This window comes from Phycodurus eques, chromosome 11, assembly GCF_024500275.1.
Source record: "Phycodurus eques isolate BA_2022a chromosome 11, UOR_Pequ_1.1, whole genome shotgun sequence".
Lineage (NCBI taxonomy): Eukaryota > Metazoa > Chordata > Actinopteri > Syngnathiformes > Syngnathidae > Phycodurus > Phycodurus eques.
Genome location: NC_084535.1, coordinates 23,358,884 through 23,376,893, shown reverse-complemented (window position 1 = coordinate 23,376,893; position 18,010 = coordinate 23,358,884). Strand labels below are relative to the sequence as shown.

The 18,010-nt window shown below is 40.7% G+C and overlaps 2 protein-coding genes across 7 annotated transcripts in view; one reads left to right on the top strand and one right to left on the bottom strand.

The window, feature by feature from the left end:
- The first annotated feature begins 486 nt into the window (after positions 1-486).
- Positions 487-10,574, top strand: LOC133410080 (zinc finger protein 518A-like). Of its 3 annotated transcripts, none has more exons than XM_061690823.1 (4): positions 487-627; positions 6,136-8,262; positions 8,390-9,043; positions 9,826-10,574. In XM_061690823.1, coding segments are annotated over exons 2-4 (2,769 nt in total). In that variant the 5' UTR covers positions 487-627; positions 6,136-6,149; the 3' UTR covers positions 9,828-10,574. The 3 variants fall into 3 exon arrangements, with proteins under 3 accessions (XP_061546807.1, XP_061546808.1, XP_061546806.1); XM_061690824.1 differs by having other exon boundaries at positions 6,136-6,464; positions 7,045-8,262; positions 8,390-10,572; XM_061690822.1 differs by having other exon boundaries at positions 489-627; positions 8,390-10,572.
- Positions 10,243-18,010, bottom strand: part of blnk (B cell linker) — a 30,299-nt gene continuing 22,531 nt past the window's right edge. For all 4 annotated transcript variants that reach the window (XM_061690825.1, XM_061690828.1, XM_061690826.1 and 1 more), the window contains 11 exons: positions 16,781-16,806; positions 16,672-16,703; positions 16,484-16,511; positions 16,328-16,373; positions 16,081-16,120; positions 15,984-16,008; positions 15,846-15,876; positions 11,702-11,751; positions 11,533-11,616; positions 11,303-11,458; positions 10,243-10,587 (listed from right to left, as the gene is read on the bottom strand). In XM_061690825.1, the coding sequence (XP_061546809.1) occupies positions 10,417-10,587; positions 11,303-11,458; positions 11,533-11,616; positions 11,702-11,751; positions 15,846-15,876; positions 15,984-16,008; positions 16,081-16,120; positions 16,328-16,373; positions 16,484-16,511; positions 16,672-16,703; positions 16,781-16,806 (689 nt within the window). In that variant the 3' untranslated portion in view covers positions 10,243-10,416. The remainder of the gene's footprint in view (positions 10,588-11,302; positions 11,459-11,532; positions 11,617-11,701; positions 11,752-15,845; positions 15,877-15,983; positions 16,009-16,080; positions 16,121-16,327; positions 16,374-16,483; positions 16,512-16,671; positions 16,704-16,780; positions 16,807-18,010) is intronic.

The following is an 18,010-nucleotide window of genomic DNA, read 5'->3' as shown; positions in this document are numbered from 1 at the left end:
CAATGCGAGCCAATGAATGAGGTCGGTGATTTTTTTATTTTTTTTTGCAAAGCAGAAAAAAAATAAAATAAATTGTCCCTCATGATCAGTCGGGCCCTTATTAACCCAGTTTACGGTAGTCAGAAACTGTTGACTAGGATAATGATTTAGCAAATTTCTTTAGATGCTGAGAAAGCATATTTATATGAAATTATTCACACACACACACATATATATATGTTTATATATATATATATATATATATATATATATATATGGTTAATGCCATTGCCATATACGATTTATTGTGTGGAATTATGGGGCAACGTATAAAACCAACACTGATCCAATCTTAAAGCAAAGCAAAACGTCAGTCAGAATTATTAATTGAGCTGGCTACATCGGTTTATTTAATTAATTTATTTATTTTTGTACTTCTTCTTACTCCCACTGAACATGTACATTTGTACATTTGTACAAGCCACATGCAGCAGAGAGGCCTGAGGCAGGAGGGACTGCCTGGCCTGCCGCTTGGTGCCATCCGGCTAAAGGCTAAAGGCTAAGGGGGCTCAGAGATTGTAATCCCCGGATGATGAAACCATCATGGCTGCCACTCGCTGAGCTGTCAAGCTCTCGACGAAAGAAGAGGTAAAAAAAAACCCGACACAATTATAGCAACAACAACTTCTTTGATTTGGATTTACACAACCTCGTAGCTTTAATTATAGTGTTACCGCGACGCCACGCTAAAATGTGGATTTATCGTAACTTTGTCGCTAAGTTATTTCGTTTATGCGAGCGCTCGGTGCGTCACGTTATTTTTAAACAACCAAAACGCTACTTCACGAAACATGTTTGCCTTTAGCTCGATAGCAAACGCACGAAGCGCGTTTTCCTGGGAAGTGAAAACAGTGACAAGTCTCTCTTGTTTTTAAATCGTCACTTCCCGATTTCCTAAGGGTCTGTCGCTTACAGTCTCGTCACTTTGTTGTGGTTAAGTTATAGTATAGTATAATGGCCGCCCCACTGACCGACGAGGCTTCTATATGACTGCGTTGGTTAATTTAGCGGTCCATTTGCAAATTTCGACAGGCATTTTAATGCTACTACACATTTCCACGGTATATGGTGATTAGTCAGAAAAGGACACAAAGTGAGAGCAAGTGAGCCCAACAGCAGTGGCCCAACACCTGGTTGTTGAAAGTAGTTTCGTTTTTTTTCCGCCATAGGGAAATGATAGGATTGATACACAGAACAAGTTGAACCATAGCAAGCAACAGGTGGACATGCAGCAGAAATGTTGGGCTCTTGAACGTCTCGACACTCTTCTGTTGGGTGAATGCTGTACTGTGTCTCAGCATCAACACTTATTGTGTGCCAAGGAAACTGTACATGAATGCTCAGGAGGGTGATTCTTTCGTGCTAAACATTCAAACTCATGTTTTAGCAATCACCTGCAGTCTTTCAAACCTGTGTACATTTTGTGTGCCAGATATGCATTTGTACCTCAGTCAGTGGTACGATTTGCACCCCAAAACTCTTCAACAGGCATGTAAAGCTGGTCATTTCAATTGTACTCACCCATTACTGAAGAAGATCCTTATGCTCTTCAGGGTGACAGGGAGCCTGACCCTGTCCCAACTGTTTTGAGGCAGAATACACCCAGGAGTTGTCGCCATTCAATCATAGGGCATATAGAGACAGAAAACCATTCTTACTCACATTCACACCGTCCCTCAGTATGTTTTCACACGCTAAAGTAAATTGAACGATGGGAGCGTTCGCAAAATGTCATCTGGATGTAATTGTGCCCATGCCCATGCGCTTAAAATTTAATTGGCAGACTAGCCAACCGCCTCTATATAATATTGGCTCAGAAACCTAGTTTTTGTGGCTTTTTATCGCAGCATCCAAGTTTGGCCTTTTCCTGCTCATAAAGACTTGGCTTGACTTGATCATTGCACTGAAGAGGGTGTGCGACTGGATTTCATAACATGTTTTGCACAATGAAGTATGGCCTCATGTCTTCAGCAATAAACACCCCAATAGCTTTTCTAATAGCTTAAACCCGCTGTCAGGTTGGATTGTGCAGCAAGGTTCTGCTTAAATGCTACGATGATGAGTGATTGTTGGGCAGCTTTCGTCTTGTATTCGACTTACATGACGCAAGATTGAGTGTTTTCAAGTTTCTCTTTTCCTCCACTATGCTAGCCATGACTACCGTCTACTGCTGCACTTGACTAGTGAGGATGGATTAAACATGCTGCCTTCGTGTGAACACGCAAAACCTCTTTGTTTGTTTGTTTATTTATTTATTTATTTATTTTTGCCGCCCGACACCAACCAATTGAGACGGTACGCTTGGAGTGTGGAGTCACCTCAACACATGCGCACGCCACCACTCTGGTCACCCGGGAAGATTTTAGTTTTCAAAATAACTTTATGGACTAGTCACTGATACGTCGCATTATTATTATGCAACAGTGTATCTGCAAACGTAGACATTAGGTCATATGAGCTAACGTTAGTTAATTGTGGGCTGTGAGATCCTTTCATGCTAATGCTTCCAAGGCATGAGCAGAGAGGTTTGGAGGTAGTTGCCAAACAAGATGCCTGATAGGGCTGGGCATTGTTAAGAATGTCATGGTTCATGGTTACATTTTTTTAGGTTGGAATTCGATTTGATACAAATTCTTTAAGGTTGCGATTCAATTTTGATTTGAATGCTCCAATATAAATTCAGTAAGAAGTAGAAATAAACATGAATAAATAAATAATAAACATTTTTGATGCCAAGGTATAAATATGTTGTATGTCATGTCACATTCCTTAAGCAATAAAAAAAATCTGAAAATAAAAATTTGCACATAACTTATTTGTGCACATGGAGTACAAAAGTAAAAAAAAACATGACAGTTGTATATAAACATTGAAAAGATAATTTGAATGTAACCTTAAATTTTTACTTCCTCTTGGAAATTGTAATAAAAATGTGCACAATAAGCACAATAACTTATTTGTGCTTATGGAGTACAAAAATAAACGCAATGACAGCTCTGTATTGAAAAAGTAAACTGCATGTATACTTTAAACTGCGGTATATTTCTTATTAGGTTTAGGGTTACTATTGATATTGGCTGGGTTTTTAAGTAATACCAAATTAAGTACCATGTTTGTGGCATTGTAACAATTACTGGTACATCGTCAAACCCCATTCATTCATTTATTGCCTCTCTCAACAAGTTTGCTATGTTGCTCCCGTGGAAGGCTCTAGTCTGCAGAACATTTGACACTAATTCCCACTTGTTTGAAATTAGTTGAGAAGTGATACTAGTTACGTACGTAGAGGTCAGTTGCTCTTGAAGTCAAACCATCACACGTACCTAAGTGTCACTCTTTCTGCCAACTTTGACTCCAAAACGACTGTCTTAACTGCATGTACAACTTCGGGACGGCGACCTCTAATGTTTTCATGTTGATATTGCATATCGGGGCTCAAGTGTCTTTTGTCCATTTCCTGTGTTCCAGATTCACAGGGGAATCAAGAATGAGCCCAAACGTTAGATTTAAAAGTAGAAATCATTCGGTTTTTAACTGGTGCGATGCTTGCTTATGCCTGGATTAGACTACAAGACAAATTTGGTCTTTCCCGATTGCACTATGTCAGACTCAGACTTTGCCATCAAATCTTGGCGTTTCTCGGGCAGACAGTGGCAACACCACGCAAGATTTATTCCAATAGCAGCGTATCCCATCTTTTACGATTCATGCTCTAAAATTTCGGTAAACGTTTGTGCTCGTGAATATATGTTAACGGCGCGCAAGTATGTTGACAACAGCAATCACGGGAGGCGATGCGCCGGTCACAGTACGCAATCCTATTGGTCGACGTCAAGGTGCACTGTCGGAGAGTTGTCGTTGATATATCACACTAAACGGAAGATATCCAAAAGAATTGCAATGCACTGATGAATCGATATTTTTACCCAACCCTGGTGTCTGACGTAAGCTACATGATATTCAGCACTGAACAATGCAGCCGCAAAACGCAGCAGTGATAGGGAATTTACATGAATTACCTCATCCAAAGAATCCGTCTTTTTTTCCTACCAGCTGTCCTTCAAAACATAACAAAAAATATTGTAGAATCACATACAAGGTGCATAACATGCATTACCTCCGTCAAATTTAAGGGACGGCTCTGTTCTTTTGTTGTAATGCTGAATTCAAGCTTGGGGGGCCGCCAAACGTTGCATACAATAGCTTTAAAAATCAAATAAATGGCACCTTGAACCATCATAACAATTGGAAATGAGTAGCCAAACATATTTTGAGCTCATGACAGCATGTTTAATCCCAAATGTGACTAATCTGGTGAACTAATAATAACATGCAGTAACTCTGCTGCTAATTAAGTTCCAACGTCTCTTCTTCTTTAAACCAGCGTTACACCCAACAACTTAACACATAAAAACCTCATAACATGTTATACAGCCATTCAGTGATCTAGTACTCACCCTTTCATTGAAGTACTGAGCTGAAGTAAACTTCTAGTTTGCACGCACTATAGTCCACAGACTGAGATGCATACCTGGCTTTCCTCCACGCATGTACAGGTTGTAAAACATGGCGGGGTTCTTGGGTCGACGTGTATTTTAGTGTAAAACAATAAAACACGTTTTATTTGAGTGTTATAAATTCTTCTTAATCTTTAAATTTAGAATTACATTAAAATATAGGGCTGGGTGGCACGGTGGACTACTGGTTAGCACATTGGCCTCACAGTTCTGGTGACCCGGGTGCATGTTCTTCCCGTGCCTGCTTGGTTATCTCCGGGTACTCCGGTTTCGTCCCACATCCCAAAAACATGCGTGGTAGGTTGATTGAAGATTCTAAATTGTCCGTAGGTGTAAGTGGGAATGGTTGGTTGTTTATATGCGCCCTGCGATTGGCTGTCGACTAGCATCTCGCCCAGAGTCAGCTGGGATAGGCTCCAGCACCCCTGCGACCCTAGTGAGGATAAGCGGTATGGAAAATGGATGGATGGATGGAAATAGGGCTGTGACTATCTAATCTTTTTAGAATCGATTAGGATTGCACGGTTATGGCCAAAATAATCATCACGATTTTTTTAAATCAATATTGCGATCATGATTATTAGTCATGATTATTCCTCATGTTAGGGAAAAATCTTTATTTGTATTGCTCTACTTTTCAAAAAACAATATGTAACAGTTTTCAGTGCACAATGAATCTTTAAATAAGAATAAATGATAGATAAAAATAATAAATAAATCTACCCCCAAAAAAGTGTACTTTAGCAAGGGTTAACTGAATAAATATGCTATTACAAAGTCCAATCACGAACGGCAACTTAATAGAAGCAAATACAGTTGCCTAAAACGCATTTTCTTTCAACATTTTTTTTTTTTTTACAATAATCGAGTAATCGTATGTATGCAACCCCCTGCCTTACTGAATTAAGGTTCATGCCTGCAGTACCCACTTTCTACCAGTAGAGGGTATTAATACACTGTGAAGGGAAAGTCAAAACAGTAGAATGGAGGTATACTGTATGTCGATACAGTATGTCTGTATGGAAGGTGGTTCGTATTGTACCTGCGGAGCTTCAAGGTGGAGATTTCTGTGCCAACCTATTTTTGAAATTGATTTTTTTTATTTTTTATTTTTTAAATTAATTAAATACTCATTTACTTTCTGAATCCGGATCGAGTCTCAGCAAAGGGATGCAAGAGCCGCATACGGCTCTGGAGCCGCGGGTTGCAGACCCCCGGTCTTGTCAGTAATCCTCTTCCTCCACTTGCTAATGTGTTAAATCAAGACTTTTTTGTTTTTTTTTTCTGTTTTGCGTTTCTCTATTAACAATGGTCAACTTCTTTTTTTGTGAAGGTTGTTGATAATGGTTACATTTCATCCTGAGGAATGGAATAATTCTATTGCCATTATTTCTAAAGAGTAAAATACAGTAAATGTGGAATCTGAACAAATTGAAGTTAGACTTTGTTAGACTCCATCTTAAAAATGTGTCTAATTTGGAATAATTATTTAAAATGGAATAATGGCGTGCATTTCTTCATAGCTGTCTTAATTTAAGTGGTTGTGCCTTGTGTGTTGATTTCTTGTACTCTCTTTCAGAAACATAAAAGCCCATGGATTTGGTAGATATTTGCACAGTTACTGCTGCTGCAAATAAAAAGCAGAGTGCAAGGAAGAAGAATAGAGTTTGGCACAAACGGCTCCGTCGAAGGAAGCGTGCAGCTCAGCTCCCAACTATGCAACGTAAAGCTCAAAATGGTCCAAAGAAGTTACCAGAAAAACGCGAGCAAAGGACAGATTGGCCTTCATCAACGAAGCCCCACCTGGAGGCACAGCAGAGTGAAAGCTGCACAAACCATAGTATTGATGCACTCAGGTTTATGTGCATTCAATGCAAGGACAATTTGGAATATGTTCCCAAAGACTTGGTAAGACACTTTGAGGAAAACCACAGAGGGAGCTCACCTGTTTTTTGTTGTCATATGTGTCCCTTTGATGCACATGACTTCGCCTACCTTCAGGTTCATCTGTTAAGCCACAAGGACACTTTTTCTAGCTGCATTATTTGTAATGATGATGTGAAACGCACATGGTCTGAACTGAGTGCACATCTCACAATGCGTCACTGTCAAAATGGCAAATATTCATGTGAAAAGTGTCAGGGATTCTCCACTGGCGATGTGACTGTGTTTTTAGAGCACATGTGTGCACATCATCTCGGCCTCCAAAGAGCACATGAGATTGGACTTCCCAAGGACAATACTCAATTTGGGTCTATGACAGCAAGTCAAACATTATGTTGTCCCCACTGCAGCTATGAAGCATCTCAGAAGTGGGTACTTGCAAAGCACATTAATGCAAACCATGGTTGCCATAAAGGTAACCAGAGGAAGAAGGAGATCCATTCCATAGCAACAAAATCAAACAACACCCAAATTACACCAAGGTTAACAAGGAGTACAGTGAGGGAAATGTGCTGGTTGACACAGGACTGCCTTTCTCTTCCAGGTAGAGACTTCCTGGAGAAGTACTGCCATTTGTCTGATCCCCAAACTACACTAGAGAAGACCCAGCAATTTTTAATGAAATCTGTTGCAGGCGAAAAGGGTGACCGGAAATGGACCAAGGCTCTCAAATCTGTTCTGTCTAATGTTCCTCAAGACATTAACGTCCATCCAAAGTCTGAGAATGGTATCTTGTCGAATTCAGAGGATCTCACAGTCCTCACGGTCCAGAACAAGATAACAGTAGCTCAGAATGCTATATGCTATGCTAAAAGACTGAAGATGGTAGAGAAGATGGAAAAAGAAAGTCCTACCCCTGAAAATCCTGCTGGCGATGCTCATTATGATGTTGGCCAAAAGGGATGTCAAGTAATTTTGAATGATGATCCACATTACCTTGAGACTGAAACAAAACTCCGTAAAGATTCATTAACTTCCACCCACAATGAACCACTTGATTGTGTCCAGATCATTGAAAATGGAGAGAACCAGGATTTAAAGACCAACTTCAATATTGGGACAGATGTAAGGCCTGAAAATGTGCAACTCAGTTTGGATGGAATCAGTATTTATGGTGAGCCAGTTGTCATAAATGAGAGCCAAGAGCAAAGAACCACTTATAAAGACAAACCAAAAAATAAAACTCTGAGAAGAGGGAAAAGAAAGTCCAGATCAAAAAAGGTGCAGAATGTAACCTCTGAATTAGCCTTAAAGATTGTGTTAAAGAAAAATCCTGTCAAAGAGAGGCAGTGGGTGTCACAAAGCCCTTTACTTACAGTAGATGGTCTTCCAGTGGAGGATCAATACAAAGGACCAAATTCTGATAGAACAGTGAAGGTCTCAATACCGGTGACTGATCAGCAAGACCCCCAAGAAGCCAATGCAGCAGCACATGCACCATCAAGGGCTGAACTTCTTCCACATTGCAGTGCAAATCCAGCAAGGTCTGAAAATGTTCTCATCAACCAGCCTGTTGTGTTTGAAGATTTGCTATTGCCATTTGAAAGAAAACATAATGATGCAAACAAATCGCTACAATTCTTGGAGACCGTTCTTGACAAGAGCATCCTGTCAAAGACTGCAGTTGAGGTGTGTCCTGAGAGTGCTCAGCTCTCTTCCTCCAGTGTTTTCCCAGACTGCAGTCTGTCAGCCATTGATGGAGCCACTCAAAGCAGCCACAGCAAGTCTCCCCCTCTTTCACAACCAGCTATTACGCAAAAGGGTAAGCCTGCAAATTATAGTTCCAATAGAGATAAAAGTGGGTTAAACCCTTGGCCATTTTTATATCTTTGACTTTACATTTAGGTTTCACATGTATTTCTAAAAGAGTGTCGAATTTAATCTCGCAGGTGTGATGAACTCAGGAGGAGCGAGCCTAACAGTGTCTACAGAACAGAGCGACCATTGTGTAGAAGGGCCTTCAGGCTTCAACCCAGAGCTTCTCAACAATGCCGACCCGCCGATGGAGAATGCCATCCAACAGGAATCGTGGCCAGCCTTTGTAGGCGGCCGGGAGCCTGCTCCAAAAAGCCTGCAAAGAACTCTGAAATTGATAGCAATGTACCCCACTCAGTTAGTAAGGCGTCCAGTGAGAGACCAGCCTGTTGTGGTACTCAATCACCCTGATGCAGACATCCCAGAGGTGGCCAGGATCATGAACGTGGTTGGTCGTTACAGAGGAGCTGTGCAGAAGGTCATTCTGTCACAAAGGACTCTGAACGCGCTTTCAACCGCGACCAACAGGACCCATGAGACAAACCATTATATGGCGGCTCAGACCCAAGCACTGTGGCACGGGGAGAACTTGGTCCAGGAAAGGTTTGTTTTAAAGCTTAGGCTGCGGAGACTGAGCAGGAAAAAGTATGAGGTGGTCGGTGCAGTTTCACCCAACAGGAAGGTTGCAAAGAAATTCAGTTGCTGGTTTTGTGGCAGGGTCTTTGACAAGCAGGAGGTGTGGATGGTCCACCGGCAGAGGCATCTGATGGACTGGAAAAGGCCAAACTGTGAGAACTTTTAAATGTCGCGTACACTGGAAAACAAAATACAATACAGCTAAACAATCATGGAAACAGTGACAATCATCTTTTCAGAGTCTTAATTAACCGTTGTCGCACATCCAAGACAATCTCAGGGTAACATTACCTACAATAATCTTTTGTCTTGCCCAGTTTGAGTAACTCCTTTGAAACTTCATGAAATTTCACAATAATAGTCAATAGTCACAATAATGTGATTCCTTTAGTTATTAGTACCCTTTGTGTTTGCCCACGCAATCGCTTTATTTAAATACACTGTCACATTTTAGAAAACACTGTTAATGTGTATTGCCACACAGTGAGTTGCATGGGGGTAGGCTGTAACTAACATTTGTTTTAGGAATGGGATGCCGAGACCCACGTTAGTCAAATATACCAAAAACTGTGTATTTCTAAAAGAAGAAGAAGAAAAAAAGCAATAAGCTGTTTTATTCAACATTTATTTATGATTCGTATGTATAGACTTTATTTTTGGTTCAAAGGAATATTTCTTGTAAATGTTTTGTAAATTCCAAATAACGTTAAAATCTAGTATTATCTGTGATGGATATATTTTCCTGCATTCATGTAATGGGAGCAGATATTCCTGAACACGCGCTACATTTTTATACCTAAAGGTGTGTTTTATATTTCAGCGAATGATAGACTATAGTTTTTTGAAATCTTACCTGGATTGGTTGTGTTGTTTTTCAATTAGTTTACTTTTGTTTGACTTGAAAATGATCTAGTTTTTTTTACTTGCACTAAAGGAGGAGTTCTATTTCCTTTACCTCACCTCAAGCCGACAATCTCAACAGGTGTCCTCCTGTGGTAAAACATCTCCTAAAGCAGCCATGAGATCTCAGTATTGACAGCACAGGAACTGCGGTGTGTGTGTGTGTGCGCGCGCGTGTGTGTGTGTGTTTCTGTATCATTCCACGGCCCTTTCTGTAAGTCACTGTAAATATCAAATCTTCAATTCTGACAAGAGATTTCTTATTGTACATAGTTGAGCTCGTGGTACTGTAAGAATAGTTTCCATAAAGTGCCTTAATTATTATTATTTTTTTTTTGTTATGCAACCAATCTGCATAAGCATTATTTGTTGATCAGAGAATAAATGCAAGTTGTGTGTTCCTGGTGACATGATTAAAGAGACTGAGTTACATATTGCTTTTGCTTTATTTGAAAAATACAACTTGTAAGTTACTAAAAAAAAAAAAAAAAATCCTGCTACAGCTACTGTCTCAGCCTTTTCGTTAATTTGAATACTGAGTGAACACTGCAAAGCATCTCAATAAAACATGTTCAAAGTCTTCTGAGTCTTGCTAATTTAGTGCCACAGATTGACCATGTGGGCATTAAAAACGAGGTGAGAACGCATCAAAAGTCTGGCCTTGATGTCCAGATGTGGTTGGTTGTTTCGTAGGGAAACGCAGCTTGGCAGCATCCTTGCTGTTGCTCTTGCCGTCTATCAGGACCAGAGGATTCTTCTGGTGGTTCTCGATGATGTGAGAGATGCTGTGGAAATACTAAAATGGGGGGGGGGGGGGGGGGGGTGAAATCCATTGAAGCAGTTCTTCTGACTTGATTTTCTTCTCAATAGTTCAGGGTTATAATGCCATTTTAAAATTTTATATCACTTGACATTTGAGTTAATATTCTACACCATGTCATGAAATGACAATTATATAGACATTAAAGAAAAAACCCTTTGCTTCAAATCTTGTGCAAATTTGTGTTTGTATTGTCCCACTTACTGTGCTGCCAAGTTTATGTTGGCCACATGCATCACACCGTTTTTATTTTTATATTTTTTATTTGTTTTTCACTCAGAATTAGTTTTGTAATCGTAAAAATCTTTTTATCCATTTTTTATGATGCCTGTCCTCATTAGGTTTGCGTTTGAGCTGGAGCGTATCCCATCTGATTTTGGGCGAGAGGTGGGGTACACCCTGGACGGTCGCTAACAATCACAGGTCTGATTGAAAAACTTCAGTTTTTGTGTGTCATGCCTCACCTGCTGTGCTGTTGAATGTGTGTGCGACATACCTGCATTACACTGCAACAATTCACAGTTTTACATAAAAAAATATTAATAATACACTTTCAATTCTCGATTTTAATGAAATAAATTATAGTAACAAAGAATATGCATTTAAATAAATGTTGGTTAGTCAAACGTCCATATCTTCTGTAATAATTGGCACTGCCATATGATGAATGAAAAAAAAATTACAAGTGTACCTCTTCTCCTTTCTTCTCTCTTCCCAGTGCGTACTGCTGCCTTGTGTGTATAAACCGGATTGGGATGTTGTACACTCTGCTCTTATTATAAACCACCAATGTGTAGGGCTGATGTTTGTCCTGTCCCGAACTCTTCCTCACCATGAAGGCCCCGTCCTGAAACAACCCAGCACAGTCAGGGAAATGTCAATGACTGCTATAAGAAGTATGGAAGTTGATAAGAGCCATACCTTATTTGCGTGAAACAACAGCTGGTCAGCAGTCTTGCGGTCACATTTCCCAGCAAACCATGGCTTCGCATAGACATCTGCATCCTGAAATAAAGGAGAACGAAATCAACAGTAAATGTCAATTTTAATTCAGTTTTGTGTTATGCATATTGAGCTTTGAAAGGATAACCTTATCTTGGTCTGTGGCTCCATTTTCAACAGTATCACTGTCAGTTTGTTCTGGTACACAGAGACAACTTTATTGCCAGGAAAAAATACATACAAAAGTGGCCAAAATTGTTGGTACCCCTCTGTTATTCATTCATTTATTTTCCGTACCGCATGCTGGAGCCTATCCCAGCTATCTTCGGGTGAGAGGCAGGGTACACCCTGAACTGGTCGCCAGTCAATAGCAGGGCACATATAAAGAAACAACCATTCGATCTCACATTCACACCTACGGCCAATTTAGAGTCCTCAATTAACCCTACATTGCATGTTTTCAGGATGTGGGCAGAAACTGGAGTACCCGGAGAAAACCCACACAGGCATGGGGAGAACATGCAAACTCCACATAGGCGAGGCCAGATTTGAACCCTGGTCCTCAGAACTGTGTGCTAACCAGTCGTCCACCGTGCCGCCAGCCCTCTCTTAATGAACGAAAAAACAAAAGTGGTCACAGAAATAACTTGAATCTGACAAAAGTAATAACAATTTAATGAAATAGAATAACCAATGAAAATCAGACATTGCTTTTTAATTGTTCAACAGAATTATATAAAAAAAAAAATAATCATGAAACAGGCCTAGACAAAAGTAATGGTACCCTGAATATTTTGTTGCACTCCTTTTGCACTGCAATCAAACCATTTATGTGACTTTCAATGAGACCTCTGCACCTCTCACCAGGTACTATGGCCCACTCTTCATGAGCAAAGTGCTCCAGTTGTCTTAGGTTTGAAGGGTGCTTTCTCCAGACTGAGATCAAGCTTTCTGACGCTGTGGTGGAAATTTCCCTCTAGAATACCTTAATAATCTTGAGATTGAGACCTGCGTGAGGATCCTGTTCGTGGATTTCAGCTCTACATTCAACACCATCATCACGGAACTCCTCTCCTCCAAGCTTCTCCAGCTCAGCGTCTCGCCTGCCATCTGCCAGTGGATTTACAACTTCATGATGGGCACGACACAGCAGGTGAGGCTGGGGGACACCACCTCATCCACACGCACCACCAGCACTGGGGCGCCCCAAGGATGTGTCCTCTCTCCGCTGCTCTTCTGTCTACATGAACCACTGCACCTCAACGCACCCGGCGGTCAAACTTCTGAAGTTTGCAGACGACACCACAGTCATCGGCCTCATCAAAGATGGTGACGAGTCTGCGTATCGAGATGAAGTGGAGCGACTGGAGGTTTGGTGCGGCCGACACACCTGGAGCTGAACACAATCAAGACTGTAGAGATGATTGTGGACTTCAGGAGGTATCCTTCACTACAGCTGCCCCTCAGGCTGTCCAACTACCCTGTGTCAACCGTCGAGACCTTCAAGTTCCTGGGAATTACAGTCTCTCAGGACCTGAAGTGGAAGACCAACGTCAACTCCTTCCTCAAAAAGGCCCAGAAGAAGATGTACTTCCTGCAGCTTCCGAGGAAGCACGGCCTGCCACAGGAGCTGTTGAGGCATTTCTACACAGCAGTCATCGAATCAGTCCTGTGTTCATCTATCACAGTCTGGTTTGGTGCTGCCACAAAAAGGGCAAACTCCGACTGCAACTGATAATTAGGACTGCCGGAATAATTGTCAGTACCCTTCTACCCACCCTTGAGGACTTGCACACTCCCAGAACTAAGAAAAGAGCATGCAAAATCCTCATGGACCCTCCATATCCTGGTCACCACCTCTTCCAGCTTCTCCCCTCAGGTAGGCGCTATCGATCAATGCATAATGAAACAAGCAGACATTCCAACAGCTTCTTCCCTCTTGCCATCAAATTGCTAGAGGCTAAGTGACTCATGTTTTTATGTCTCAAAGTATTTACTGTCAAAATGGCTGCCTATTGTCATAGTGGCTCCAACTACCAGAGACAAATTCTTTGTGTGTTTTGACATACTTGGCAATAAAGAGGGTTCTGTGCCTTGCCCAAAAATTCTAGTTTTGTCTCATCTGTCTCTAGAACATTGCCCCAGAAGCTTTGTGGCTTGTCAGCATGCAGTTTGGCAAATTCCAGTCTCGCTATTTTATGATTTATTTTCAACAGTGGTGTCCTCCTTGGTTGTCTCCCATCCAGTCCACTTTGGCTCAAACAATGATGGATGGTGTGATCTGACACTGATGTACCTTTAATTTCTTTGGAGATTGTTCTTGGCTCTTTTGTTAGCATTCGTCTTATGCGTTTCTTTACTTAGTCATCAATTTCCCTCCTCCTGTGGATTATAATATTCCGAATCATATTTGCAATTGTAGACACAGGATCATCAAGCTGCTTGGAGATGATCTTATATCATTTACCTTTTTACATGCTTGTCTATATATATTTTTTTCTAATCTCCCGAGACAACTCTCTCCTTCGTTTTCTCTGGTCCTATGTTTAGTGTGATACATACCATGTCACCAAACAGCACAGTGATTACTTGTCACCCTTTAAATAGGTTGACTGACTGATTACAAGACACCTGTAAGGCTAATTAGAGGACACACCTTGATTGAACATGTCCTTATGGTCAAATTATTTTCAATCTTTTCTAGGGGTACCATACATTTTGTTACATTAAAAAAAAATTGTCTTAAACGACAATTCTAAACCAATGTCTGATTTTCATAGTTAATTTTCATCATAGGCGGCACGGTTGGAAGACTGGATAGAGCGTCAGCCTCACAGTTCTGAGGACCGGTGTTCAATCCCTGGCCCCGCCTGTCTGGAGTTTGCATGTTCTCCCCGTGCCTGCGTGGATTTTCTCCGGGCACTCGGGTTTCCACCCACATCCCAAAAACATGCATTAATTGGAGACTCTAAAATTGCCCATAGGTGTGACTGTCAGTGCGAATGGTTGTTTGTTTGTATGTGCCCTGCGATTGGCTGGCAACCAGTTCAGGGTGTACCCCGCCTCCTGCCAGATGATAGCTGGGATAGGCTCCAGCATGCCCGCAACCCTAGTGAGGAGAAGCGGCTCAGAAAAGGGATGGCTGGATGGATTTTCATCATCTAAAAAAAAATATTATTACTTTTGTAAAATTTCAGTTATTTCTGTGACCACTGTGGGTGTTTCTTTCATTAACAGAGGGGTACCAGCAATGTTTCCCACGTCTTGTAAAAATGATAACCTCTCCTCTCTTTGTAAACCACAAATTCATCTGATTTGGTTGTTTTCTTGAGCGTATACCCACCAAAGTCCCATTATTACTTACTGGGGAAGGTAACATTTGGAAGAGGTATCCTGTACAAAGAGTCCAGACAAATAGTAGGTCACACGAATAAACTATAATGGGTTCACACTCAAAATACTGCATGTGCCTTACGTTGGACGTTTCATGTCCATAGTGAAGGATTTTGGAGGATGTGAGTTACGATCAGGGTAAGTTATCAGATGAATTTGCCCTGTCCAAATTCATCCACACAGACTATCAGAATGTTGTATCCATTACAGTAATTCATTGTATACCACTTCCCGCTTGCCCTCATTGGGGTCGGGTAAACTGGAGCCTATTTCAGCTGACTTTGGGCGAGAGACTGTTGTACATCCTGAACTGCTTGCCTGTCATTGGCAAACGACCACTCGCATGCTGTTCGCAATCAACCTACCATGCATGTTTTTGAATGTGGGAGGAAGCCCATGCAAGCACGAAGAGAGAACATTCAAACTTCACACAGATTTGAAACACGACTTCTCAACTCTTAATTTTGAAGACAAATGCCATGTATCAAGCTGATTAATCTTTACAGTGCGTGGAACGTTCAAAGTCAAACAATGTGTTCTGTGACGTTGTTTGAGTTTCAAGTTCTGAATGTTAGGAGAGTTAATCTGTATTAGTGTCTGCTACATGCTATTTAGGTTAGAATCTGTTTTGTAAAATAAATTGAAAAAAATATATATATATAAATTGATATATGTATTATTACATTGCTTACTACTAAGCAGTCTTTCATATCAACTTTGGAGGTTCCACTGTATTAGTGTCAACTATGTGCAATAATCTGCTCTCACATTTCCTTTGAAAAGATCTGAAAAGTAATTTGTACAATAAATAATTATGCTCTAATGGGACAACGCAATCTTTTAAACTGATGTCTGCTCATTTCTTTTGCAAATTGGCTAGACCTGATTCCAATACTTACGGTCACAGTCTCTCTGCTTTACATCTTGTGCCTGAAATAAGAGTCATGCAAGTGATTTTAGAAACAAACAAACAAACAAACAAAGCGCACGATGAATTAATATTAAAGCAAGGCAATATATTGAGTGATTCAACCTACCAGCCTTAAGGGAGGTTTCAGTGACCTGAAAAAGAAAAACGGGTCTAATGCCTCCAGCATTTAATGTAAAGGTAAAGTGTATGTTTGTGTTACTCACGCTCTCGGCAAAGGTTTGGGTGGGTATGGAGGAGCTTGCTCTGCAGGTTGATCAATAGGAAACCACAATCATAAATTCATATGATCTCTCACTGAGAACCTCGATTGCTTTTATTAAACAGTTATGCATCAATGTGTTTCTGTTGTTCCACTGGCCATACTCTAGATGGCACAACATGCTAAATTACTGTACTACTGTTTAGGTCTATAATTACGGATTACTGGTGTTTCCTCCATTTGATACCCACTATTTTCATGATCCCATATTCTCGAGTCACTTTCAGCCTGCTGGTCCTGGATGATTACAAAAAAACAAAACAAAACAAAAAAAAAAACATAAAGATGAGCCTCCAATATATCATATACTGCATGTTGAGATGGCTTGCTCATTTGTTAACACTTACAGTACAGCGTGATCTCCTCATTTTTACTCTGAAATCAAGATCAGAGCAGGGAAACGTTTACATGCTCTTATTTGGGCCCTTATGTTTCTCTTTTTCATTTAATTGTATCACTGCAGGGTTGAAGTAACGGCTAATTTCTCACTCACATGCATTACGGTAAATAGACTAAATAATATTTTAAGGTTTACCTGTTTGCTGAGACCTGTCTCAACATGGTATCCTGTGAAGATCCCATAAATACCTTTAATGAACATGCTGTAATTCTTGTCACACACAGATTTAAATGAAAAAGCCCACCTCTTTTTCTGGAACTTCATACAAATCTGGAAAAAATGTCAAATTTGTAATTTTGTTAGGTGTTCAATATATGGACATTTTTAATTTAAATTATTTGTGATTATTATTAATGAATTTGGGTGTTCGAACAATGTTTTATTGGTCTAAACACATCAACATACTGTTGACAAGTCTACAAATCATACAAGTCTTTTTCACTTCAGAGCACTGAATATTTGTAATTTATTTTTGCTCCACATTCCAAAAGAAGGATCAACTTCAACAAGGGTGAGAATGTGAGAAATGAAGGAGGATGTAACACACATGAATTGAAAACATCAAAACTTCACCAGTACCATATGCACCATCACTTTTCTTGTTTTTGCGTTTTATTATTTACAGTGACGACATGTTTAAAAGTGAGAGGCATGAGGCGTCTATGTTGTAATATTGATACTCTTTAACCTGTATGACAGTTAAGCAGAGGTAGCAAAAGTACTCACATTCCGTTGAGGTACAGATATTTGTGTAAAACAAAATCGCAAAGTAGAAGTACTGATTGCACTCCTTATCTTAAGCATGGGTCTGACTTCAGTAAAAAAGTAAATAAAATAACAAAAATAGTGTCAATTTTATACAATACCTGTTTTGATAAATTGGCAAAATGAAAAAAAAAAATCTCTGCACGTTAAATAGGTCCTCTTTTATTAACTTAAAGTTAGTTATAATACGAGATGGCCTTTCATGGTTCTGTTTGCATTGCAGAATATATCTTAGGATCTAACGATAGAGATAAAGGAAAGCATTTATACTTAGAATATTTTTGTTGAGTAGTGTTCCCATGGGCTCACCACCTGTGGTAGGGGCCCAACGGGTCGGGTGCAGTGTGAGCTGGGCGGTGGCCGAAGGCAGGGACCTTGGCGTCCGATCGCCGGCTACAGAAACTGGCTCTAGGAACGTGGAATGTCACGGAATGTGAAAAGGGAAGGAGGCCGAGCTGGTGTGTGAGGTGAAGAAGTTCCGACTATATATAGTCGTGCTCGCCTCCACACACGGCTTGGGATCTGGTACCAGTCCTTTTGAGAGTGGTTGGACTCTCTTCCACTCCCCACTCTTCCACTCCCCACGGTGAGAGGCACCGAGCAGGTGTGGGTATACTTATTGCCCCCCGGCTGGGCGCCTATATGCTGGGGTTCCCCCCAGTGGACGAGAGGGTAGCCTCCCTCCGCCTTCGGGTGGGGTCCTGACTGT